The sequence below is a fragment of the Tiliqua scincoides genome, chromosome 4 (genome assembly GCF_035046505.1).
Source record: "Tiliqua scincoides isolate rTilSci1 chromosome 4, rTilSci1.hap2, whole genome shotgun sequence".
Classification (NCBI taxonomy): Eukaryota; Metazoa; Chordata; class Lepidosauria; order Squamata; family Scincidae; genus Tiliqua; species Tiliqua scincoides.
The window spans coordinates 130,199,609-130,225,731 of NC_089824.1; the positions used below are offsets into that span (position 1 = coordinate 130,199,609).

At 46.8% G+C, this 26,123-nt stretch overlaps 1 protein-coding gene across 3 annotated transcripts in view; it reads left to right on the forward strand.

The window, feature by feature from the left end:
• The first annotated feature begins 1,242 nt into the window (after nucleotides 1-1,242).
• Nucleotides 1,243-26,123, forward strand: part of OLFM3 (olfactomedin 3) — a 59,665-nt gene continuing 34,784 nt past the window's right edge. Inside the window, exons 1-4 of one of the 3 annotated variants that reach the window (XM_066624263.1) lie at nucleotides 1,340-1,472; nucleotides 11,141-11,159; nucleotides 19,627-19,762; nucleotides 22,569-22,571. In XM_066624263.1, coding sequence (XP_066480360.1) covers nucleotides 1,340-1,472; nucleotides 11,141-11,159; nucleotides 19,627-19,762; nucleotides 22,569-22,571 — 291 coding nt within the window. Of the gene's footprint in view, nucleotides 1,473-11,140; nucleotides 11,160-19,173; nucleotides 19,210-19,615; nucleotides 19,763-22,568; nucleotides 22,572-26,123 lie in introns of those variants that run through there. The other 2 variants (XM_066624262.1, XM_066624264.1) reach the window with 2 other exon arrangements.

The window sequence follows — 26,123 nt, forward strand, 5'->3', positions numbered from 1 at the left end:
AAATTAATAGGAAACCACCTGAAATGGGCTTGTGACCCACCTAGTGGATACTAACCCACAGTTTGAGAAACATTGTTCTAAGGGAAGTAGAGTATTTATTTAAATTGTGTAAAAGGTTGTGTGGAAGTACATCCCTCTGTGATTAAAATGGAACTTGCAACTAATAAGGATGCCTAGGAGCTACAGTTTTCCCAATATATGCTGGTAATTGATAACCTTTTCCACCTGGTAATAATCACACTTTAGAGGCATGCTCAAAACCTATCTCCATGTTCACACTGTAAACCTAGAAGGGTAAGACAATACAACCTGTCCCTTTCCTGATGTCCACATATTCAATGGAGCATTGGAAAGGGAAACCTTTCTAATGCATTCCCTCTATATCTGATCAGGCTATACCTAATAGGCTGTACAGCCCATACACACAGGTGAACCTTTTCTGCCACTTTGCATGGACATTAGGGGTGATCCTGTCAGGCCTGGTCCCCAGTTCCTCTTCCATGCATTTGGTGCAGGGGACTGTGTCCATACCCCTCTTTTGTGGGGTCTTCTCCCATTCAGAGTTAGTCCAGGGGTAGAGTTGCCACCTAATAGAAACTTTTAACAACCAAGTCCTCTCATAACATTTTGTCTGATTCACTGAGTGACATCGTTGCATGAACATCCCTCAAAATCCAAGTTCAACAACAAAGTCATAGGTAGATCTGGGTGCAAATCTCATTTCGGCTAGGTGTGGCCTTAGGTAAGCCATCTGCAGTAGTTCTTCAGCCTGTGAGTGGGTGGGTGCATATTTCAACATTTTGCCTTGTTAAAAAAATCTCCTCGCATGTTGAAACTCAGTAGATCAGAAGCCTCTCCCACCAACTTTTCAGTATTTACATTGTTCATCCACAGCATCAGCCGTGAATGAGAAGAGGGTCCATCTCATACCCTTCACTGTGTGTAGCAGATTAACTTCTTTATGCCTGATTCCTATTGGTGATGCTTCGTTAGCCTCAGTAGATTTTAACCGATTCCTTAGAACCTTCCATTCCTCTCTCTCTCTCCCCCCCCCCAAAGAGAAGCTGAAATAATTACAGGCATATAAAAGGATTGTGTGTCTGTGAACAGCCTGCTCCAGAATGTGTTAGTAAAGGGAGAAGACTAGAAGCTGTACCAGGAAGGAAGGCACTCTGTGTGTGTGTGTGTGTGCGTGTGCGTGTGTGCGCGTGAGATTAAATCTGGAGAGGCTGATCCTCTTTCATGCTGTGGATATTGTGAGCTGCAGGCACGCCTCTCCCTGCCAGCCTGCACTAGGATGATAATCAGTCACTATGAAAACTCATTAGCCTCCACAGCAATGAGTCCTCCACTGCTCAAGCTTGGTGCTGTCCTTAGTACCATGGCAATGATTTCCAACTGGATGTCCCAAACGCTCCCATCGCTGGTAGGACTGAATACCACCAGACTATCCACTACTAATACTCTAGTAAGTAACTTCAATCTCTTGAAAACCTACATTTGTTGAGGGGAGGGAGCGGGGGGGGCAGAGGGAGGATGCTCTGCTCAATAATTTTTTTGAAGAGATCACAAAGTCTTTGATTTTAAGTTTACCTCCATATAAAATCTGTTCAAGTGTGCATCCCGTAGGCTGTTAATTAATGCATGTTGCAATCTAGACCCTGCAACTGCAGAACACTTGGAAAAAATCCTTGCAGGCTGTTTGCAGGAGAAGATTGAGAAGATTTTTAAGTTGGTTTGCCGACGACTACTTGTCTTCAACACTTGTGCTGTGTGCAAGAATTTTACTGGAAGGTTTCTTGTTGCTTCTCCTGGAAGCTGCTTTCATTTATAGGATTATTATTCCAGAAAAAATCATGCTGGAGTTCTACCGAGTCAAATAGATTAGATCACTAGGGTTATTTTTTTTGGTTTTTCTCTTGTGAAGAAAAGAAATATAGATTGTAGAGAGCACAGCAGAAGAGTTTTTCCTCTTTTGTCTGTTTTCAGTGCAGTTTGTATCACAGAATTAAATGAAAAAGTAGGAATCTTACAGACTCCCCCCCCCCCCCCAATAATCCTCAACTCACAGGCAAGTTGATTAGGCAAGAATGCCAGTAGTTATTTCCAGATGACAAGCTTTAGATCTTCAGGGACTTTCCCTTATGGATTGAAACTTCCATTATGACTCTTTGCTGTTTGTATGTGGTCAGGCCAGTAAATGTTACTCAACATAATAGCAGACTGTTCCAAATGGCTCTTATCTTGTTTGGTACTCTTTGGTGTTCGCTTAATAGCTCAGCAGAGCGGATGAGTTCTGGCTCCTTTGCCATCTCATTCAATGCAAGAGAGCTAATGAAAGTTTGACGAGAAGGCACTCCACTAAACATTGGCAAGCACGCCTTCCTCCAAACCAATATGTTCATTCTGTGTTAGTGCCATCATCACTCCAGGCAGAGCAGCTTCCAGGGCTGATTTTTTTAAAAGTGAAACTTGATTCATTTACTGATCAATGTTTAATTTGCCAATAGTCTGTGGAAAAGAGAAGATAACTGCAGTCATTAGCTTTTAGTACTGATCACATGGTACTACTTGTTTACTGTTTTCAAGGATCTTCCAGTATAGCCTATTGATTCAAAGGAAGATGTCAGAGTGGGGGGGGGGAGCAATTATAGATGTTCTCAAGAAATACAACTGGATAATACCAACCATTGTATAGCTACTAAGGCTCAGGAAAGAGGTGGATTCTTTTGAACTATACAGCCGCTGCTTGACCTCATGCACTTAGAAGGATCACCTAAAGAAAACTAGCATTGCTCTTTCGACTTCAGTATGAAGTTTGATTAAGAATGTGAACCATACATTGTGTTCTCTCCCCCCCCCCCCTTTTTGCTGGCATCTCTTTTACACACATATATTTGACTGCAGTCTTTTCATAAATGCTAGAACCAACTATCTTTTGGGGTTCAGGTAAGATGCAAGGAAAGAACTGGGCAGAAGTTGAAAAATCTGCCTGATAAAAAAAAAATAGGGGATTCTTTCCTTAATTCTGAGAGAGTGAGTATGGGAAACTGGAAAGGGTGTTGGATATGGATTGGCAAGATCTGGGTTCAAATCCATTCTTGGCCACAAGACTCACTGACTGATTTTGGGCAAATCTCTCTCTCTCCTCCCCCCCCCCCCCACCATATAGTAAAAAAGTAAAAGTAAAGTAAAAGATACGTTTCAAGTAAAATAATGCTGGGTAAAAGAAGAGAATCATTTCAATAGAGTCTGGACTGAGTACCTCTATGAGATCCTTTCCTGCCCATATTGCACCATGAAAGTAGAACAGAAAACTTAATTTTGGTTTTCTGGGGAAAAAAACACATTTTTTTTAAATGTAAAAATTTGTATATCAAAACGTCACTTCTGCTGAAGTTGATGGAATTTGATGCCCTCCCAGGACACGTGACCAATGTACAACCTCCTACACAAGGCCCACTGAAGCAAATGAGGTCATTATTCTCAGTGCAATGGACTTGCACAGAAAAAAGTCCCACAGCCCAATCCTAACCAGTGTTCTAGTGTGGATGCAGCTATGCCAACAGGGTATACATACACTGTATCCTGTTGTGGGGGCAGTCAAGGAGGCCTCCTCAGGGCAAGGGGACATTTGTTTCTCTATCTCAGGACTGCATTGGCAGCTGCATCAGTGCTGAAAGTTGGTTAGGACTGGACTCCCAATGAATTAGTCAGAGATCTGTACAAGAGGAATGGCAAAAAGGCATTTTACCTGCACTCTGATGATGGCAACGACAGACCTGGCAACAGGGCCAGCCTTAGGAGCTGCAGTGCCCACTTGGAAACACTTTTGCTGGGCCTCCTCTACTAATTTAACTCTTAGCTTGAATGGAGCCAGACCAAGAAAAACAATCTGTTACTTCTGTGCAAGGACAGGACTCCTATATCTTTAGTGATTGTGTAGAACAGGAACCTGGAGGGCAACCAGAGGGAGGAGGGAGCGTCACCCCAGCCCACAGTGCTCCCTGACTCTTGCTTGTCACTGTCCCATCCACAGCAGCCCACTCCAGACCAAGACAGGGAGAGGATGGTGCTGGGAACTGCAAGGGCAGGGGGAGGAGTGAGGTGCGCATGCTTTGGCCTGCAGGACACCAATTTCAGACCAGCTGGAAGGAGCAGTTGGTGGAAGCTGCTTCCAAAGTGACCCAGTTTCAGGCCAATTGGAAGCAGCAGTGGGCAGGAGCTGCTTCCGAAGTGATTCTATTTGGGGCTAATTGGAAGCAGTGGTGGGCAAAAGGGCAGTGGGGGACCCAACTGGGCAAAATCTCCCCAATTGCCAAAAAGCCGGTCCTGCTTTGCAATAATATTTCTGTTCCTTAGTTGTCCTCTACAGCTGAAACAAAGTCCAAATATAAGTAATTTCATTTGCTCCCATTCATGTTTCTTCACCTCTCCTATTCTCCATTCCACCTACTTTTTCTTTTATTTCTTTTGCTTCTCTCTCCTTCTCTTCTGTACGTTCTCCCCCCCCAAAAAAATTTGTCTGTCAACCTACACTGAGACTAAGATAGGAACTTGTCTGTCAAGTACCAAGAGCAGTGATGGTGCAACCTCATCATTTCAGATACCACACGCCTTTCCCTCTTTCCCTTCAATTCCCTCCTCATCTTACCTTTGGTTTAACCTCTTAAATCCCATTCCCGGCTCCAACCAAGATTTGCATGCAACTATATTGCTTCCATCCATCCAACTTTCCCTCTTCTTCCTCTATTGTCCAACAGTTACTAACCCTCCTACTCTCAGTTTTAGACTGTAAGCTCCTTGGAGGAAGGAACTTCTTCTTCTTCTTCTTCTTCTTCTTCTTCTTCTTCTTCTTCTTCTTCTTCTTCTTCTTCTTCTTCTTCTTCTTCTCCTCCTCCTCCTTCTCCTCCTCCTCCTCCTCCTCCTTCTTCTTCTTCTTCTCTTCCTATCTGGTGTGCTCCTGGGGCATTTGGTGGGCTGCTGTGAGATACAGGAAGCTGGACTAGATGGGCCTATGGCCTGATCCAGTGGGGCTGTTCTTATGTTCAACACTATTTTATAACTTGGTTTCAATTTGCATTTCACCCAGTTAATGCTCAACTCTCCATTTATTTGTTACTACAGACATATTTTTCTGTTTACAGGAAGAAAATTTTTTCTCCAGCTGTCTTGATTTTCCTCCTCTCAGACCTGCCAGCAGTAAGCCTGAATTGTGGGAGTCTAACTCAGCAGCTTTTGTTAGATGTTGCTGTTTTCTAGTGCCTTTCTTGAGAGAGGTGGCAAAGTAGCTTTTCCCTGAGTTTGTGATTAAACTACAAATGGGGGGGGGGGAGAGAAAGAAGAGGCATCTTAGTGCAGTGTATAAAATGTACACTTCTTTTTATCCAGCTTTACCTGTTTGCTACTGTACCATTTCTCCTAGGATCAGAAGCCTTTCTAAAATCATAAAGATGCTGAATTTTTTTTTTTAAAGCAGAAGGCACAAAAGCAGCCTGACCTAAATATAGCCTAATATCATCAATCATTTAAGCCTCAGCAGCCAATCACAATACCCCTCCACTGTGCCTAAGGAATTTTCTTCTTTTTTAATACTAAATATGCATCAGATGAGCAGGAAAGTTATTTAAAAACATCTTCTGGTGATTACTTTAGAATAGCACAAGCACAGCATGGAAGATGTTAAGGGCTCTTCTAACTTAGCATATGCCACAAATACGCTCAAGAACTCTCAAGCTTAGTATGGGTTGTACATATTCATCTCCTCTTATTCATCTCTGTTCATCACCCAGCCTCCCCTTTTTTTCTCCTTGGCTCCTCTCCCCCCTTCATTTGTCTCCCCAACTGTTGAATTTAAATTGTAAGCTCCTTGGGACAGAGTGCTTGGAATGGCCTTATGTGAATTAAATACTAAGCATGACAGCTAGAGCAAATGCACACCTCTATTTACTTAAATTATACCCTATGCTGTGTCTGCATTCTGAGGTGGACACGTCAATTCTTTGCCACTTCCATTTTTACAATAATTCAGATCACAGTTATACCAGCTTCCAACCGAGCAGTGGTTCTCAAACTTTTAGCACCAGGACCCACTTTTTAGAATGTGAATCTGTCAGGACCACCAGAAGTGATGTCATGACTGAAGTGAAATCATCAAGCAGGGTTTTAACAATCCTAGAGCTCGATCCTGTGGTCCACGTGACCGGGCGCCCGGGTTCCGCGGCTCGGCAATCTCTGTGACCGCCGGGCTGTGGAACGGGAGATGGAGATGTGGTCGGGGGCATGGGGAGGCATTCGGGGGAGGGGAAGGCATGGCCAGGGGTGTGGGGGAGGTGTGTCGGGGGCGGGGAGTGACGGATCCATGGAGCCAAGCTCTGCAGGATCCAAGGCGCTTGGGCAGGGCTGCTTGCCCTACACGAGCACCTTCACTTTAGCGGCGACCAAACAGTTGCCGCTAAGTGAGTAGCCCCATTGCGGGGCTGCTTCCCTTACATGGGGGAAGGGGATGAATGTCCCCTTCTCCCAAGGAGCCCTCCTGCAGTAGCGCGGGAGGCGCTGGATCCGGCGGGAGCTCTCTGTGGAGCCGCCGGGTCCTGCAGCTCTGGGCAGCTCAGGATTGGGCTGCCTGGCTGCAATCCTAGTCGCACTTACCCAGGAGTAAGTCTCATTTACTATCATTGTTAAAAGCATATACATAGTAGCCTGTTCAAAGTATAGATCTGTAACATTTCCCCAAATGCAGTCATGTAGCATCAAGTCTAATAGATTAAAAATAAAATATTAAAATGAATGGGGACCCGCTTGAAATCAGTTCGCAACCCACCTAGTGGGTCTGACCCACAGTTTGAGAAACACTGCAACAGAGGAATCAAGACTTCAGTAGCTGGGCTTTCAAACCAGTGAATCTAAAGCTCAGTGAGTGCCAATAACCACATTCATTTATTTCTTGGCAATCAAATGTACATCTATTGTAACCCCATAAGAAAATCAACTTTCAATAATGGCCATTTCTTTCATCTCAGTAGAGTTCCTCATTCATTCTCATCACATTTGCTTCTTCACCCTCTGCTTTCCTGAGCACTAACAGCCACCAACCCTGCCTATCCTATGCAGTGGAGTTGCCGGCCCTATAGCAAGCTCATGATTCATATTTGAAGAGTTACATACTGCTAAGGAAGTTCAGAAATGTAAACGTAACACAGATAGGACATCAGCAGATCAGGCATGATAATGTATCACTTGATTTGCCATCAGTTAATTCCACAGCAGGTAGGATACTGATGCAGGTAGGCTGTGGTTCAATGGCAGAACAAATATTTTGCAGGTGGAATGTCCTTGATTCATGCCTAGTTTAACAACTCTCAAGAAGCATGTCAAGAAAAGGCGTTCAGCTCTGAAGATCTGCGGCTGGTCAGAGTATAGTGGGCCTGTGCTTGTAGCAGAATGTGTTGGCTGACTCCATTGTATTTAACAGCATTTCACACATTACCTGGCAGAAGACCTGGTTTGCTACCAAACGTATCCTCAGCAGGGAACTGCGGGCAATCAAGACTCTCTTATAAGTGCGCTCACATGAGACACCTTTTGAAAATGTATCTGTTACAATCACGCTTGACATTTTTGGTGTGCCCTTCAAAAAAGAATCTTCTCTCTACACCTTTGAAATATGAAGCCTGAAATGGCTCTGGGAAGCTATGAGCTGGTATAAAAGTTGGGTCTGTGATGCTGCTCATTGACACAGGAAAGTTATCACTTGAGGTTGCAGTCAGATACGCTGCTGAAACAGCTATTCAGATGTCCACAGCTGGAAACAGGGTATCATTGGAGCTTAATGGTCCAATCCTGTCCATTCCCCCCCCGCCAGTGCAGCAAAGCCAAAATGGTGATTGCTGCATCCTGTGGCAGGGGGCAGTTGTGATGGTCTTCTCTGGTAAGGCAGTGGTTCCCAAACTTTTTCACCTGGCAGCTCCCTTGACCTACTGGGCCATTAGCCGTGGTTCCCCATTAGGACTGCAATCCTATACATTGTATAGGGCGACTTATTTTTCACAGTGATTCCACGGCTCCCCTGGCTGGTTTTCGCATCTCCCCAGGGAGCCACGACTCACAGTTTGGGAACCACTGGAAGGGAACATTTGTTCCCCAGGGATAAGCCACTGTGCTGCAGAGGGTCTCTATTCAGACCTGCACTAGCTAAATAGCTAGTGCAGGTCTGCTGGGGCGTTGAAGGGTGAGCATGCAATGAGTCTACTGCTTTTACCTTCCCAGTCATCCAGTAAAACAAAAGGAGGAACCTCTGACCTCTCCTTTCCAGTACCACCAGAGCACCAAGAAAGGAGTTGTTGCTGGAGAGGGGAGGGGGGTTGCTTCTCTCTCAATGTTCTGGGTCACCATTGGGTCCAGCCCCAGGTGCTTACCCATGGGCTTCCTTGCATCTGTCACCACTGATCATGCTGGTGCCAAGAGAAGTGTAGTAAGGAGAGATAGATAATGACTGACTACTCAAGCTCTCACGAGTGGGGTTCAGGCTCCCTGATAGAAGCCACTTTGTCTGTTGCATGACTATGACTCAGCAATGATTTACCTTCATCCCAAAATCAAGTGCAGTCCTGCACAACATGGAGTCATTACATCAAACCTACTATCCATGTGGGATTAGCCACCCACTAGTGTCTTGATACGTCTCATTGTTTTGCTTCCTGGCTCTAACTGCCAGAGGAGTGGGACTGCAGGCCATTGTATAGGACTGTCAGGCTTGTTTGGTCCCCACTGAGAGTTAAGAGGGGCTAAGAAAAGACAGGAGTTAATGGCTCACATTTCACTTCTGTTTCCAGCGCTAATGACTCAGATAAACTGGACTTGTTCCTGTTTACATTGTGGCTCAATATTCCAATCCAGTTAAAATGGTTCCCTTCAGCTCTAATTATGTTTGGTTTTTCCTTCATTGTTCTGTCTCCCCTTTAAATCATATTCTCTCCATCTTAATAACAGCAAATATCAGACAGAAGATCATTCTGGGCCTGGTATAATTCCGCATTAACGCCTTTCCAGCTAGCCCTGGGGCAGGTTCCATCATCTCCATTCTGTTGGCCTCCTCAGACAAAAAAAATAAAATAAAATGGGTCATTGTTACTCCTGTTCAGAGGGGATCCAGACATCTTCCTTTGGGGCCTGCAATTGTGTTGTGGGGGGTGCAGCGTTTTCCCAGTCAGCATGTGGCATCATTTTGTTGTTGGGGACATGCAGGCAGTGCTAATGGGATGGCCATGTGCAAGATGTCTTCCACCACTTTCGCTCGAGCACTTTCCCTTTTTCTTTTAAAAACAAAAAGTGTGTTGTGGCAAATGATGTGCATTGCGTAATCTTTTAAGCCTTTGTTAAGATGAGTTATTTTTAGAAAATGCATAAAATGATGTACATGCTACAAGGGCCATCTCATCTTGAAGCTCTTAGATATCAACATGTGCTGGTGTTTATAAGCTTGGCTTAGTCTATTGTTTTAAGTTAATAGTTTGAATGATTGTTTTTACTCACACAGAGAGAGAGAGAGAGAAAGAGAATAACAGATATATTATAATTTTTTAAAAAAAAAATTGATGAAAACTACGCTGCTTACAATTTTCTCTCATGCTGCAAACAGCATAGGAAATTGCTAATCATGGCGGACGGTTTAACTTCCATACCATGTAAACAGTAAAGATTTTGTACAGGTTCCTATATTATGCTCATTTACAAACTAGGCTCCATGCACCCACACTTTGCCTTGGTCTTTCAGCTTGACATTGGGCTAGGGAGGGATGCGTCCAAGCAGAAATTCAACTGATGAAGCTTCCCCAGTAACTTGTAAGAGATATATCTGTGAATTTCAGCCTGATGCGTCTCATTAAAGCACAGTTTGATTCCTAACTTAAATCGCTTTTTACAGTGGTGTTCCCAGAGTGGGGGCACAGCACTGAGTTTTGCAGGGCGTCTCAGTGCACCGTGTAAGCTGCCCCTCCCCCCTCACCTTCAGAGCTGTTCCCAGTGGCATGAGCAACACGCAGATGCTCGCGGAATCAAATGTTGTCTCCTGCACTTTGATGTCATTGCCTGGAATGGCTCTAATAGCAAGTGGGAGGGGTCACTTACACAGCTTGTTGTGGTGCCTGCGGTACTTTGCATTTTGCTCTTCCTTCTGGCTATGCTACTGAATGGAGCAAATGTTGAAAGGGATAGGAGGAGTTCCACATTTGGGAACTACAGGCATATAGAAATAGCAAGCAAGAAAGCATGCTTGAAGAAAATATCAAGACGCCCCCATTTCTTTCCTCTCACACCTTTTCCTCTTAATCAAGTGAGATGCAGTCTCCCCTATGGAGAGCAGATATATTACACCGCTCACATTTCAGGCAGAGCTGCCCCATCAATATTCATGCTTGACAGGTTGATATAAAAGTTGCTGTTTGCAGGGCTTTATGTATGCCTTTATAATGCTATAGATGATTCATATATATGGAGTGTCAAAACCAACTGAGAGGCCCCTGGGCTTTAGAATCAGGTCGCCAATGATGTATGCCATTGCCGCACACAGCCTTGATGAGATGTTATGTTCTAGAACAGTGGTTCCTAAACTTTTCAGCACTGGGACCCATTTTTTAAAAATGGACTCACTCTATCGCAGGGCTCTCCAAACTACAATCCTCAGGCTGGATCTAGTGTTTTTAGATAGCCCTCCTCCTTGTGAGTAGCACTTCCACTGTGCTACTTCCACTTCCACTGTGGTAGTGCTACTCCTGGCATCTAATCTCAACACAGGGGCACTGTGGGCAGTCGCGTCTGCCCAGACATCCTGCTGCAAAGTCTGCTGGGGTGATGGGCAATAGATACAATTGCCTAGAGTGTCCCTGTGGTGAGATCAGGTGCCAGGAGCAGCAGCAACTTGGCAGAATCGTAAGCGCAGGCCAGGATGGGGAGGGCTTTTCAGCTGCACAGTGGTCTCCAGTTTGGAAACCACTGCTCTATCAGGACCCACCTAGGTTTACCAAACTTTAAAAACAAGGTGATCTAGAAAGAATATTTTATTTATTTATAAGTACTAATAACCAGAAAAAGACCCTCAAACATTTATCTCCCTATTTTTACACGTTCTTGCAAACTGCAGGAGCTAAGCTCTTTGCAGGGTAATCAGCAACTACAGAATCTGATTTTTGAATAGCCTCAGGGCTTAAGGTAATTAGTTATCTGATCTTTCCATCACCCTTGGTGACCCACCAAAAATCATGTCAAAACGCACCAGTTTGGGAACCCCTGTTCTAGAAGTGTCATTCATAGGGAAATCTGGGTTCAGTCCTGTCCCCCCACCCCCCGCATTTGGTCTTTGGCATACTTTAACGGAAATATTAGCACCAGAGCAAATTAAACACAGAGCAACTGATGGGGTTGTCTTTGGCAAACCCTCTTGAACCCATAGAACTGGATTTACACATACAGCAGAATGACACAGTACAATTGGGGGTGGGTGGACTGTACCATTTCAAATGTAGAGGATGCCATTTTTGAATGATCCATGGGAAACAATTTTTTGCAAGTAGATGAGTAGCACATCATTCCAAACAGCTAACTAGTCCAACAAGAGAACTGTTCCAGTCCAGATCTCTGAGTGCTGTGCTGGTTTTCTACTTTTTTCTTTTCATTTCATAGAGGAGCACTCAAAAATGCAGTCCCCCCACAGCAGTCACTAGTGGGATCATACTGTTTGTTCAGTTGTATGCCTATGCGTGTGTGTATATCCACCCAAGTTAATACATTTTGATTTGACCCAAAGTGATTTTTAAAAAATCTAGCATGCTTCTCAAATATCTTTTCGGCTCTGCCAATAACAAATCTCTTTTGTAGTGCACACTCTCTTCTTCACAAAGTCCAGCGAGGTTTGAACAGTGCTGGAGAACAAAGTCCAGCGAGGTTTGAACAGTGCTGGAGATGGGAAAATGCCTTGCAGTCCCGTTTCTTTATATTTCCATGATGATTTCTTTTTCTCCGTCATGTTCAAAGTCTTGTCTGCCTTTTTTCGGGGGGGGGGGGATGCAGATGATCCCTGTAGAAAAGCTAGGCTGCCTTGAATCCAGTAATCACAGACACACATACATCTTTCCTTTAAAGCCTCTTTTTTGTTCTTTTTAGTGGAAAGAAATCTCTACTTGGTAATACAGGTGGGGCCTCCATATAATTGTACATCCTTGGATCTGGCTCAATGTGGGTCCCACAGACCTGCATGGAGCAAGATTTGGTCACCTCCTGAGCCCTTGGGAGGCGACTGAAGTTGCACTCTGGTCTCCTCTGGAAGGCTTTCTGAAGCGTCCACCTGCTGCCACTGCGGACTTCAGAATCACCATTTTGGCCAAAAGAACACAACTTCTGGTTTCTCCAGGGAAACCGGAAGTGATATTTTTATGCCATATAAGGCAATCTGGAGCCCAGAATCTGAGGTGCAGAATCTTTTTTGGCTAAAATGGCCATTCTGAAGTCTGCAGAGGCAGCAGGTGGACACACGCTGCCTCTGAGGGCTTCAGAAAGCTCTCTGGAGGGAACCAGAGAACAGCCCTTTGGAGGGCTTAAAGGGGCCTATCACAGATTTGATTATCCGCGAATTTTGACATTTGCAGGTGGGTCTGAGAATGGATCCCCTGCGATTACCAAGGTCCCACATGTATTCAGATAACACCTTTTTTTTAAGGTTTAATAAAAATTCAGCTGAATCCCTGTGCCTGAAAAAAATGACCTGTGTGACTGAAAAGCTCACTGCTAGCCAGTGTGTGCTATTTTGTGTTGCGGCTTAGTTTACTGAGTGATGCACAGGGGGACCCCATAGCTGCAGATTCCATATCCGTGGATTCACTTATCCGTGGTTCAGGTTCACAGGACTACCCCATGCGCAACCCCTCACCCTCGCCTCTCCCAGCATGATTCTGCATCACTCTGGGACACATCTTTCATCTCCTCAGAGGAGATGAATGATGGGACCCAGCCCCAAAGCAGCATGGAATTGCACCTGGAGTGGCTACCCGGAGTGGGCACAGTGCTGCTCTGGGCCACGTATTTTGTCTTCTCCAAGGAGGCAAAAGACACAGTCAGAATCACACCCAGAGTGACTGGGAGTTGTGGCCACCCCGGCCATGATTCAGCACTGTTCTGGGCCACCCCCCTCTTCTATAGGAGGAGAGAAGGGGGTAGCCTACAGCAGCCCACCAGGAGTTGCGACACACTGCCGCTTGAGGCCGCCTCTTTCCTCTCCTCCAAGAGGAAAAGAGGGAGCAGCCTAGAGCAGCAGCACACCAAAAGTTGTGACTCCTAGCACACTGCTGCTCTAGGCCAACCCCTCCTATAGATGAGGAGTGTCCTATAGATAAAGAGAGGAGGAGGCAGTCCAGAATGGGGCTGAATCATGACCTGAGTGGCTGCAACTTGCAGCCACTCCAGGCATTATTCCATACCACCCCCTCCTTTGTCAGGAGGAGGGGAATAAACAAGCAGTGGGGAGCAAGGCTAACAGCACCATCTCCACAGGCGCCATCCCCAGGGCATTTGCCCCCCCAGGTACGCCACTCCTCCAGAGGGTCCTCTGATTCCAGCAGTAAAAAAAAAAAAAAAAAAAAAAAAGCTACTTCCGGTTTCTTCATGAAACTGGGAGATGTCCACCAGTATCCACAGTTTCAGTTAACCACGGGGGGGGGGGGGTGTTCCAAAACAGGACCCCCTGGCATGCCACTATGTGTGTATCCTTGTTTATGTTGGATGACAGTAAGTTCAGGGTTCAACTGTGCTGTTTGTTTTCTGCATCTTTTTGTGTGTGTGAGAAAGTGAGTTAAACAACTGTTAGTACAGTAGTGTGGGCTGCAGCTCACATTCTCTTGTTAAGTTCTCATGTTTTGTCAGGACTGGGAGCTGGGCAATTATTAATGAATTGGGCTGGCCCCTGCAAATAATTTTTCATGTGATAAGTGTACTGAATAGTTTGGGACCAGGACATATGAACAATCATTTTCTCCCACTTGACGGTGCCCACACAATGGAGTTACCCTGGGTTGTATCCCTCTGCCCTGTGACATGAAGAGGGCAGAGATGTGGGATAGGGTTTTCTTGGCAGTAGCTCCCAGACTGTGGAACTCTCTGCCTCTGGAATACCAGGGTAGCACCTCAATTCATGCCTTTCAAGAGCAGGCCAAAATGTTTTTGTTTAGGCTTCCTTTCTCTAAAGAATTCAGGATAAGCAGGACTCCCCCCCCTTCCCTTGTAACAACCCTGTGAGGTGATTTTGGGCAAATCCTATCCATCTTTCCAGCCCTGGTTTAGCTGTGCCAATGGGTTGCACACTGCATCCTGTGGTGGGAGGGTAGTTATGGAGGCCTTCAGAAACTAAGGGAATATTTGTTCCCTTGCCTAGGGGCTGCATTGCAGCTGCACTGGCACTGGAAAGTTGGATAGGATTGGGCCCTTAGTCTGAGAAACTGTGACTAGCCCAAGCTCACCCCCTAGGCTACAGAGATTTGAACATAGCTCTTCCTGGTAGAAGCCTAGCACTGTGACCACTACATCACACACTCTGTTTAGTTCATTTTGTTGCTGTTTAGACTTTTTTCTTTCTTGTACAGAAAACGTGGTATAAAAATATGTCTGTAAATAAATATTATTATTGGCAACCTTCAGTCTCGAAAGACTATGGTATCGCGCTCTGAAAGGTGGTTCTGGCACAGCGTCTAGTGTGGCTGAAAAGGCCAATCCGGGAGTGACAATCCCTTCCACACCGGGAGCAAGTGCAGTCTGTCCCTGGTCTGTCTCCCTGGCTATGGGCCTTCCTTCTTTGCCTCTTAGCCTCAGACTGTTGGCAAAGTGTCTCTTCAAACTGGGAAAGGCCATGCTGCACAGCCTGCCTCCAAGCGGGCCGCTCAGAGGCCAGGGTTTCCCACTTGTTGAGGTCCATCCCTAAGGCCTTCAGATCCCTCTTGCAGATGTCCTTGTATCGCAGCTGTGGTCTACCTGTAGGGCGCTTTCCTTGCACGAGTTCTCCATAGAGGAGATCCTTTGGGATCCGGCCATCATCCATTCTCACGACATGACCAAGCCAACGCAGGCGTCTCTGTTTCAGCAGTGAATACATGCTAGGGATTCCAGCACGTTCCAGGACTGTGTTGTTTGGAACTTTGTCCTGCCAGGTGATGCCGAGGATGCGTCGGAGGCAGCGCATGTGGAAAGCGCTCAGTTTCCTCTCCTGTTGTGGGCGAAGAGTCCATGACTCGCTGCAGTACAGAAGTGTACTCAGGACGCAAGCTCTGTAGACCTGGATCTTGGTATGTTCCGTCAGCTTCTTGTTGGACCAGACTCTCTTTGTGAGTCTGGAAAACGTGGTAGCTGCTTTACCGATGCGCCTGTTTAGCTCGGCATCGAGAGAATGAGTGTCGGAGATCGTTGAGCCAAGGTACACAAAGTCATGGACAACCTCCAGTTCATGCTCAGAGATTGTAATGCAGGGAGGTGAGTCCACATCCTGAACCATGACCTGTGTTTTCTTCAGGCTGATTGTCAGTCCAAAATCTTGGCAGGCCTTGCTAAAACGATCCATGAGCTGCTGGAGATCTTTGGCAGAGTGGGTAGTGACAGCTGCATCGTCGGCAAAGAGGAAGTCACGCAGACATTTCAGCTGGACTTTGGATTTTGCTCTCAGTCTGGAGAGGTTGAAGAGCTTTCCGTCTGATCTGGTCCGGAGATAGATGCCTTCTGTTGCAGTTCCAAAGGCCTGCTTCAGCAGGACAGCGAAGAAAATCCCAAACAAGGTTGGTGCAAGAACACAGCCCTGCTTCACTCCGCTTCGGATGTCAAAAGGGTCTGATGTGGAGCCATCGAAGACAACAGTGCCCTTCATGTCCTTGTGGAAGGATCTGATGATGCTGAGGAGCCTGGGTGGACATCCAATCTTGGGGAGAATCTTGAAGAGGCCGTCTCTGCTGACCAGGTCGAAAGCCTTTGTGAGATCTATGAAGGCTATAAAGAGTGGCTGTCGTTGTTCCCTGCATTTCTCCTGCAGTTGTCTAAGGGAGAATACCATATCAGTGGTGGACCTGTTGGCTCGGAATCCACACTGCGATTCTGGATAGACGCTCTCTGCAAGTACCTGGAGCCTCTTTAGTACAACTCGGGCAAACAGCTTTCCTACAACGCTAAGGAGAGAGATGCCGCGGTAGTTGTTGCAGTCACCCCTGTCACCTTTGTTCTTGTACAGCGTGATGATGTTTGCATCCCTCATGTCTTGAGGTACTCCACCTTCTCTCCAGCAGAGACAGAGGATTTCATGCAGCTCAGTGACGATGATCTCTTTGCAGCATTTTAGGACTTCAGCAGGGATGCTGTCTTTTCCAGGTGCCTTGCCAAAGGCAAGGGAGTCCAGGGCCACGTGAAGTTCTTCTAGGGTTGGTTCACTGTCAAGCTCTTCCAGCACAGGCAGGCACTCAATGTTGTTCAGTGCTTCTTCGGTGACTACATTTTCTCTGGAATATAGCTCAGAGTAGTGCTGCACCCAGCGTTCCATCTGCTGCGCCCGATCCTGGATGACCTCGCCTGTGGCAGACTTCAGAGGGGCAATTTTCTTCTGTGTTGGACCTAGGGCCTGCTTGATACCATCATACATCCCCTTGATGTTGCCCGTGTCAGCTGCTATCTGTATCTCGGAACAGAGCTGGAGCCAGTAGTCGTTAGCACATCTCCTGGCAGTCTGTTGGACTTTGCTGCGAGCAGTTCGGAGGACCTGCAGGTTGCGCTCACTGGGACAGACCTTGTATGCTGCTTGAGCTCTCCTTTTTTCCTCAATGACTGGTGTCAACTCCTCAGAGTGGGCTTCAAACCAGTCTGCCGCCTTGTTGGTCTTCTTGCCGAATATGGACAAGGCGGTGTTGTAAACGGTATTCTTGAAATGTTCCCATCTGCTGGATGCGTTTGCGTCGGCCGGGCCTGGAAGAGATTCCTCAAGCGCTTGTGCAAATTCCTCCACTTTTCTCTGATCCCGGGTCTTGCTGGTATCAATGCGAGGTCTTCCTTCCTTTTTCGTGTGATACAGTCGCTTTGTTTGCAGTTTCACTCTGCTGCACACCAGGGAGTGGTCAGTGTCGCAGGCAGCACCATGATAACTGCGTGTGATCTTGATGCTGGGAAGGCTGGAGCGTCTGGTGAGGATCAGGTCGAGCTGGTGCCAGTGCTTTGATCTTGGATGTCTCCAAGAGACTCTATGTTGGGGCTTTGTGTTGAAGAATGTGTTGCTGACACAGAGACCGTGATGACAGCAAAACTCTAGCAGGCGTTGGCCATTTTCGTTCATCCTCCCAGTGCCAAACTGACCTAAGCAAGTGGGCCATGAACTGTTATCAGCACCAACTCTAGCATTGAAATCGCCGAGGATGAACAATGGCTCTTTTACAGGGATTTTCTTGACAGTGGTGGCCAGGTCATCATAGAATTTGTCTTTGGCTTCTGCTGGAGACGACAGAGTCGGTGCATAAGCACTGATGAGAGTGATAGGTCCTGCTGATGACTGGAGCTGCAGGGACAAAATTCTTTCACTTCCCACAGTAGGTGGGATGATGGATTTCAGCAGGGTATTTCTGACCGCAAAGCCAACGCCATGTTCCCTGGTTTCGTTTGGTGGTTTTCCCTGCCAGAAAAATGAGAAATTTCTCTCCTTGACAGATCCGGAATCTGGCAGCCTAGTCTCTTGAAGGGCGACGATGTCCATCTGCAGTCTGCTCAGCTCCATGTCGATGACAGCTGTTTTGCGTGCGTCGTCTATTTCTTGCAGGTCATCAGAGAAGCCAGGTGTCATTGTCCTAACGTTCCAGGTGCCCAGCTTTAGGGCAGTAGTTTTCTGTTTTCTGTTGCATGGTGCAGAGTTGTCGATCCGCTTGTCGGTTTTCACCCTAAACCCCACGCACCCCATGAGGTTAACGGACCGTGGCGAGGCAACACCTTACTGGCTGGGGACTGCCCAGCTTAAGGCGGGCGGTAGCTGCCCAATGAGATGCAATGATCTCTCCCACCGTCGGAAGCAGCCCCTGGCGTCATGCTCTACGCCAATCGAGCAAAGACTTATAACCGGTAAACTGCTGCTTCCCGTGTTGTGCCGACGCCGTATGGCGAAGTTGGAGTGTCCTCTCCAGTGCGCGAAGCCTGGGTAAAGAAGGTATGGAGGATAGGCTGTTACCCATGCAGCAAATCCCCCCTCTCCACGTCGCTGGAATGGTCCAATGGAAAGGCAGAAGCCAATACGGTTGGTTCCAGCGGCGTCGCAGGAGTTGCCAGAACGTGACTGTGTTCAGCCATGAACTGCCTAAGGGACTCCGGCTCCTGATTTTGCCTCGAGGTTGACTCCTGAAGCCTTTTCCAGAACTGGATGTAGCCACAAGGCAGTGGAGGTTTGGGATCAGAGTTTCCTTCTCTTAGATGAGCTGCCTTCCTAGGCTGACGAGTCCCATCTACCCGGTGGCTGTTTAGTCGCCTCTTACGACAAGTACAGCCAAACTGAGGGCCTATTCTTGGCCCCCAGCCCCCAGGGGTAAATAAATAATAGTGTGCATTAACTCACACTGATGCTTCAGAGAAAGAGACCCCTATGAGATTGCAGCTGCTGTGCGGTGATCAGAAAAATCACATCTTGCATCTTGCGTAGGTTTATGTGAGCTCCTGCAAGTGTCAATTACTGGCTGAAGGCAGGCTAAGGCTTGTGTAACATGGAAGGCCTGCAGTGGCCTACACCAAATCAAGGGTTATGGTGATGGAGGTGTCCAGTTGCTGCAGCCTGGATCCAAGTTCACCAGTGTGAGGTATGGTCACATCCTATTGGGCTGAGCACTGAGCACAATTGTTAATCCATTTTTGGCTTGTAGTGGGAAGAACTGTCCTAGGTATCTGTCCACAGGAAAATATAATTGGTCTCCAGTGTTTGTGTATGGAGTTGAGTATCCAGGTGCTTGCATTGAAATTTCAATAGTAGAAACCCCAAAACAAACACCTGTTCTATTCTGCTCACCCTGACCCTGATGTAGCTCTAGTTGCATGCAGCAATGTTCTGTCTTTCCATGCACATCAGTTCAGCCAGCCAGTTCAATGGGACACAGATAAATACTGTGATAGGAATGGATATGCACATCTGCTGGCATGTTAGCAGTAAGCTTGTTTCTGCGTGCACAGGTGGTTGCATGGAGAAAATTCATTGTCTTCCAGAAAAGTTGAGGCACATTGGTTCATTCCATTTTGTATCCACACAACAACCCTGTGAGGTAGCTTAGGTTGAGAAATAGTGAACTGAAGTCTTCGTGGTGTTGAAGTCCAAAATTCTAATCACTGTACTAGTTCTCTTTCTCCTTTGAGGAAGGCGCTGAACAAAAAGAGACAAGTGGGGCCAGGCGCTAGGGAAGTTAGCAACAGACACACTTCCTCCTTGGAGAAAATGGTTTCTTGTAATAGAGTTTTTATTTTCAAAAATCTATATATGAGATATTAATTTTGAAATACTAAAAAAAAAATCATATGCTAAAACTATCTTTACTGTTTGCTTTACGTGCCTATTTATTCGTGGGTCTCCTTATTTTGCTTACAGACTCAAATCAGTCCCAAAGAAGGGTGGCAAGTCTATAGTTCGGCCCAAGACCCCGACGGGCGATGTATTTGCACTGTGGTGGCACCTGAACAAAACCTCTGCTCCAGAGATGCCAAAAGCAGACAGCTTAGACAACTGCTCGAAAAGGTGAGTGTAATCAGTGCATTCCTTCAAGTCGCCTGTTAAAGGGCTCCTGGAGTCTTAAAGCGCAATCCTAACTTGTGCTGGAGCAGGCAGGCCAGTGGGCCTGCGCTATATCCAACACAAGCTTTAGGCAGCCAGAGGCTCACCCTGAGGCAAGGGGAAACTTTTCCTCTTACTCCAGGGAAAGCCACTGCAGTCCCATTGGGGCTACTCAGATCTGCGCCATGTCAATCAGCGGCGTAAATCTGAGCAGCCTGGGACTGCTCCGGGCTACCTGGGAACGGTGCTAGGATCCGGCATAACTGCCAGGTCCTGGCTCTGCCTCCTACTTCCTGCCTGCCCCAGGAGTGCCCACTGCCCACCCACCTGCCACCCTGGAATGCCTCCCTCCCGCCTCCTCCCCGTCCTCCCCATGCCCCCTCCAGATCCCTGCACTGGCCAAGCTCGGCTGGCACAAACTTACCCTCCACGGGGCCCACGTTGGCTCAGGGAGGCCAGCACAAGGGACTTGTGCACAAGTCCCTTGTGCCGGCCTCCCTGCCCCAATGTGGGCCCCGTGGAGTGTAAGTTTGTGCCAAAGTGCCGTTGCATTGGTGCAACACTGAGCTGCATCTTTGGATTGCGTTCTTATTCATCTTCTTAATAATAATAAACAGAACTGCAATGAATTGCAATTCACCTTTTTCACCTTAGGCTAAATTCATAAGGCGGCAACACTATACATACTAACTTGGGAATCAGGCTTGTTGAATTCCATGGAACTTACTAGATGTGTACAGGATTGTGCTGTAAGTCTTTTGATTTCAAAGTCAATGAACTGAAATGAGAGGTGGCACTGATGTTCAGAACTGGGGGAATCAGGAAATAAACTCTCCCAGGTTGAAAACATTGAGCCCATTAGGACTTGAGCCCAACCCCTCTCTGAAGTTCAAGCTCAGCTCATAATGGGCTCACTCAGTACAAGCCCTGCCTGCTGCTGACAGAAAGCAAATGTCCCAATTCACCCCACTGTAGTGTCTTTTCTGGTGCCTGCTTTTTGGTGTCTCTTTTGTGCCTTTTCTTTTGCACACTGTAAGCTCTTAGGGGCAGGGTACCAACATTTATGTAAATTGCTTTGTGAAGGTTTTTGTTGAACAATGGTATATACATATGTTACTGAATAACGTATTTTAAGCACTAAAATAGCTGTGCCCCTGAAGCTGGACTAGAAGAGAAAGACTCAGTGACTGCTCAATCCTAAGCTGCAATGGCACAGTGGGACCATGTGGCCTCTGCTGTATCCAACACAGCTTTGAAGCAGGCTGGAGGTCTTCTCAGAATAAGGGGGTATTTTTCTCCCTAACCTCAGAAACTCCACTGCCTGCCCTATTGGGCTATTTGGAACTGCACCTGCTAAATAGCACACACAAGTCTCAGTGGCTCCGTGTAATGCTGACAGGCCCAGGAAGGGGATGAGGATGTGCCAGAGACCTGCTCTGCTAATCCCACCTTCCTCCTGGGCCTGACCTGCCCCCATTCCACACTCCCCCACCTCAAAATGCCCCCTCCATGCCACTGAATCACCTTCCTGCCGCCCCTCCACCACCCAGTGTGACCTTACCTGCTCTTGTCAGGTGGAAGGTTTGGATGCTGCATTGGCCGGGCAGTGCAGGCCACCCCAAAAGCGCTGCCTACAGGATGCCTTGTGGAACATTTGCAACTCCCTCCACTGGCACAGCGGGTTCTGCACTGGTGCCTGACCATGTTAGGATAATACTCTGAGAGCGCAATCCTGTCCTGGGCTGAAACAGGCAAGCCAAGAGGCTTGTGCTGTATCCAGAGCAGGATTGTGGCCAGAAGTAGCTTAGCCAGTGGTAAGGGGAAACTTTTCCTGGGTAAGGGTTGCTGGTCCCAATGGGTCTCCTCAGACTTGCGCCACCTCTTGAGGTGGCACAAGTTCGAGGAGAGCGGAGCGGCTTGAGTGCTCCGTTCTCCCAGGGAACGGGGGTTGGGATCTGGTGGTGAATGGTGAACCACCAGTACTCCACTGGTGAATGGAATAGCGAGAATTCCCTCTCCTTCTTGTCTGCTGTTCACCATTCCTACATTTTTTGAATGGAGAGCTAAGTGCAGTTATAAAAGCACTGTGAATGCACTCAGTTATTTCTCAGTATCCCTTTCAATAGCACAAATGTTAGATGTGTTTATATGTCCTTCCTTCTTATTCCAGGGTAGTCATCTCACTCCACATTATACGAATGGTTCTACTGCAGGAGGCCTGTCCATAATAACCAGAAAATATAACATGGACCAGGATTGTATATATATATATATATATATATATTTATATATTTTTGAAAAAGCAGAGCTGTGTCTCCACATGAACTCCAATTAGTGTTGCCTTCCACTTCTCAGAGATACGTTTTTGTGGGAAAAGGGCATCTGTAGGCAGGTTCAAACCAACATCTTAAAAAAATGTAATTAGGCTAATCTGTTTTGTAGACTTGTCACTTATATCGTTTTGTAGGTCATTCTGAAAACTGAAATTAGTATGTCAGATAATAAAGGATCTATAATGATGATTAGCTGTTAGTGGGTGGCTTTCTAAGTTTAGCTTTAAGCTAAACTGACTTCCAGAGAGGAGCCGTGCTAGTCTGTCACATCAGCAATGATGAGGAGTCTGGTCTAGTGGCATCTTCATGCATCTGATGAAGGGGGCTGTAGTCTGAGAAAGCTTATGCTACAATATATATGGGGCAGCCCAATCCGACCTAAATATGCCCGCAGCTGTGCCAGCACGGCCTCTGCTGCATCCTGCAGGGGAATTTAGCAGGTGGAAAGTCTCCTCGAGGTAAGGGGACATTTGCCCCCTTGTCCTGGGGAAGCCACCAGCCACCATTATGGATCAACTCAGACCTGCACCTGTAATTTTATTGGTGCAAGTCTGAGACGATCTGTGTTGGCAGTTTAGACCCTGGAGGGGGGATATGGTGCGTGCTGACGCTGTTGATTCAGCCCCCTTCCAAGCCAGATCCACCAACCTCTGTCCTCACTGCTGCCCTTCCCCACCCTGTTCCACCCCCTCCCCTCCTAGTCCATCGCTGTGCTGCTCAGCATAAACCTTACCTGCTCCGGAGGGCATGACTCTTTCTGCCAGCACATGCGGGAAGGCTGTGGCTTCCTGCCGGCTCACCAAACTGCTATGCCATTACAAAGTGCTCTGCTGGCTCTCTGGTGCAAGGGCCAGTTAGGATTGTGCCCTGAGTCTTTGAGCTGCCACAAGATACTTTGCTGATTTACTAATGATATTGTTAAATACCCACGATGAGGTTATTGCTGTAGCCAGTGGCAAACTTAGCGGTTCCCAACGTGTGTACTGTGAGATTTATTGATGGATTTCTATACTGCCATCAGGTATGCTTTACAACAGGTGAGTTGACAAGTCCCTGCCCTGAGGGACTCACAGTCTAGGAAAAGACATAAGGGATACAACAGGGAAAGGGGAGAGGAATGCTGGTAAGGCTGAATGGGAAAGAATATGTGACCAGTTCACCTGCATTTACTTAGGCTTAGTTGCAGTAGGGTTAAGTGTCTAGAGAGGCTTCAAAGAAATGATGCATTTTGAAGAGGGACTTGTAGGAACTAAGAGAAAGCAACATACTGGTGATCTTGGGGGGAGTTCCAGACATAAGGGCAACTAGGGAGATATTGATGCATTAATTAAAGTTGAGTATGTGCAAATTATTCACCCATAGAGAAGGATACCTGTTTCAGCTCTGCATGATCCATTGCTCTGATTTTGCTTGCTTTCAGCCAGCATTATCTCCACCTTGGTTGTGATTTGGGTCATCCAATCACTTCTGATGCAACTGAATGAGCCTGCCCTCAGAGGAGGCTGCCCACTGTTTCTCTGTATGAGTCATTGTTTCCTTCCAGTCAGGATGCAGGGCTGGAGCGATGATTCATGCAGTCACACAGGGGAGATGTCCCTCTGTGGGTGGGGAGTTCTTACCATTCTATAAAGTTCATCCCTTCATGAGTCAGAGCGCCTCTAATTTTAACTAAGACAAATGGATGCTTTGGCTGTCAGATGTCTGGGCAATGTTCGTTAATTCAACCCATCTATCTGTCATGATTATACCGGTTCATGATGAGCTCCTTGGTGTCCTCCTTGTTTTGCTTGCTGTCTGAGGGCCCAATCCTATCCAACTTTCCAGCTCCAGTGTACCCACAATGCAGCCCTCTGATAAGGGAACACATGTTCCCATACCTTGAGGAGGCCCCAATGACTGCCCCTCCACTGGCACAACTGCACCAGCACTGGAAAACTGGATAGGATTGGGCCCTGATATGGTAAACAACTGAACCCTGTTAATTTGCTGTGTTAAGAAGTGTTAGCCCTGCAGATATCTCTCTATAATACTCCTTTTCATGGAACAGTATTTCATTGAGTGGTGTCTAGAAGGAAACCAGGAGGTACAAATCCAGTTCAATTCAGGGGGTAGCTTGAAGGTCCAAACTAGAGTTTCATCCCAGTCTGCAGAATATCTAAAAGTTTAGTTTATCAAATCACATTCACAGTGTTCAAGAAAGACATAGCTCTGTCCATGCACAGGTTATATTTGCTGCATGTAAATTGATTTTTCAATTTTTCAGGCAGAAGTCTTACTGCACAGGCATCTCCCTCTCGCCCGCCACCCACCCACATATACCCAAACTCACCAAATTAGTAAGATATTGTCTCTCTAGTGGGGGGAAACAATACTAAATGCTACCCAAAAATGAACGTTTGTTTAGCAACTGCAGCATCAACAACTAAGATGTTTATGCTATAAAATCGTCGTCGGTTCATAGCCGCAGGTCCCATGAAAATACATTGGCACATTAAAGGCAGCTGTGTGTCTCAAAGCATTCAGCTGCAAATGTACATTTACCAACAAGGATTTGAGGGTATTTTGGAATTCCACAGATATGCTAGAAAATAACCGCTAAAGCAAAATATTCGTAGGAGACCAATCCTGTGGCCATGGTGCCAATGCTCTAACAGTACCACTAGCCTGGCTGTTGCAAAAAGTGCCGCAAAGCACTTGTGCACCACTGTGCACTTGTGCACCACTGGCACTGGGTGCAGCATCAGTCAGCACAAAGTCACAGCACCGGAAGATGACCACCAAGGGCTCCTAGTGGTAAGTACTGTCGGCAGCCCATGGCAGGGCTGTTTAGGGAAGGGGAAGGGCAGGAAGGAGGCAGAACTGGGTGGGGGGTTGGAGGAGGGGAGGAGTGGGCCCAGGAGGGGAGGCAGAGATGGTGGCAGTTTCTGCTGCCATATTCCGACCCCCCTCCCAGTCTGGGAAACCCAACATAGATCTCCTTGATTCTGTGTCCACTCAATAGCGGGCACAGATCCAAGGAGACCCATTGGGGCCTGGGTGCTGCATGGGGTAAGGGGATGTTTGTTCCCTTACTCTGAAGAGACCTGGTACTGCTTCCCTGCCCAATAGGATATAGCAGTTGCCATTTTAGAGACCTGGGCACTAGGGAAGCTTAGGACTGGGCTGCCCACCCCTAGGAGAATTCTATTAGTACTAGGGTTGCCAGCTCTCACTGATGGCTCAAACCTTTCCCCCTTCTGCACCAGCAGACAGTGGTGTAGCTAATGATTGTGTAGCCTAGTGCAAGCTCAAAGTGATGCCCCAGAAGTGATGTCACAACTGGAAGTGATGTTATACCCAGGCTTTTTAAAAAAGTGAAAATAGGGGAAAAACCTGCCCCCTCCTCCCAGAAGCTCACCACCCACTTGCTCTGCTGCTTCTCCCTAGCCAGTGGCACAGCTAAGGCATCTATCTGCTACCTGGGGGTCAAGGAAGATTTTGTAGCCCCCCCCCCACGACAAAATCAAATTTAATTAATTAAGTAAATAAATTTGCCCCTTTTTGGTTACAGACATTGTAGTGGGTTGAAGAGGGACAGTTATTCTCCCCTGCTAAATATAAGGGGAGTAGTACTTGAAAAAGTGCCTCTTTACCCAGTTAGCAGAGCATATTATGATACATGGAAATGACTCATATTAACACCTTACTGGTTCCATGATGTATCATAATAACATCTCATTGGCTGTCAGAACAATCAATCTCATAGGTCAGTTTTGAGTTACGGAAATCCATTTTTTGTTCCGTAAGGCAGTTGTGTTTTCATTTTCTGGTTAATTGGACAAAACTTTTGATAGAATACAGATATTCCAGTGCAGCATGTTTCAATGCATTCAGCATTAAATAACCTTTCCAATGATATATAACATGATGGTATTATTCGTACATACCAATTTTTTCACAATTTTGGCCACTAGTGTCAAGCTCAGCTTGTTGCCCCCGTAAAGTCTGTTGCC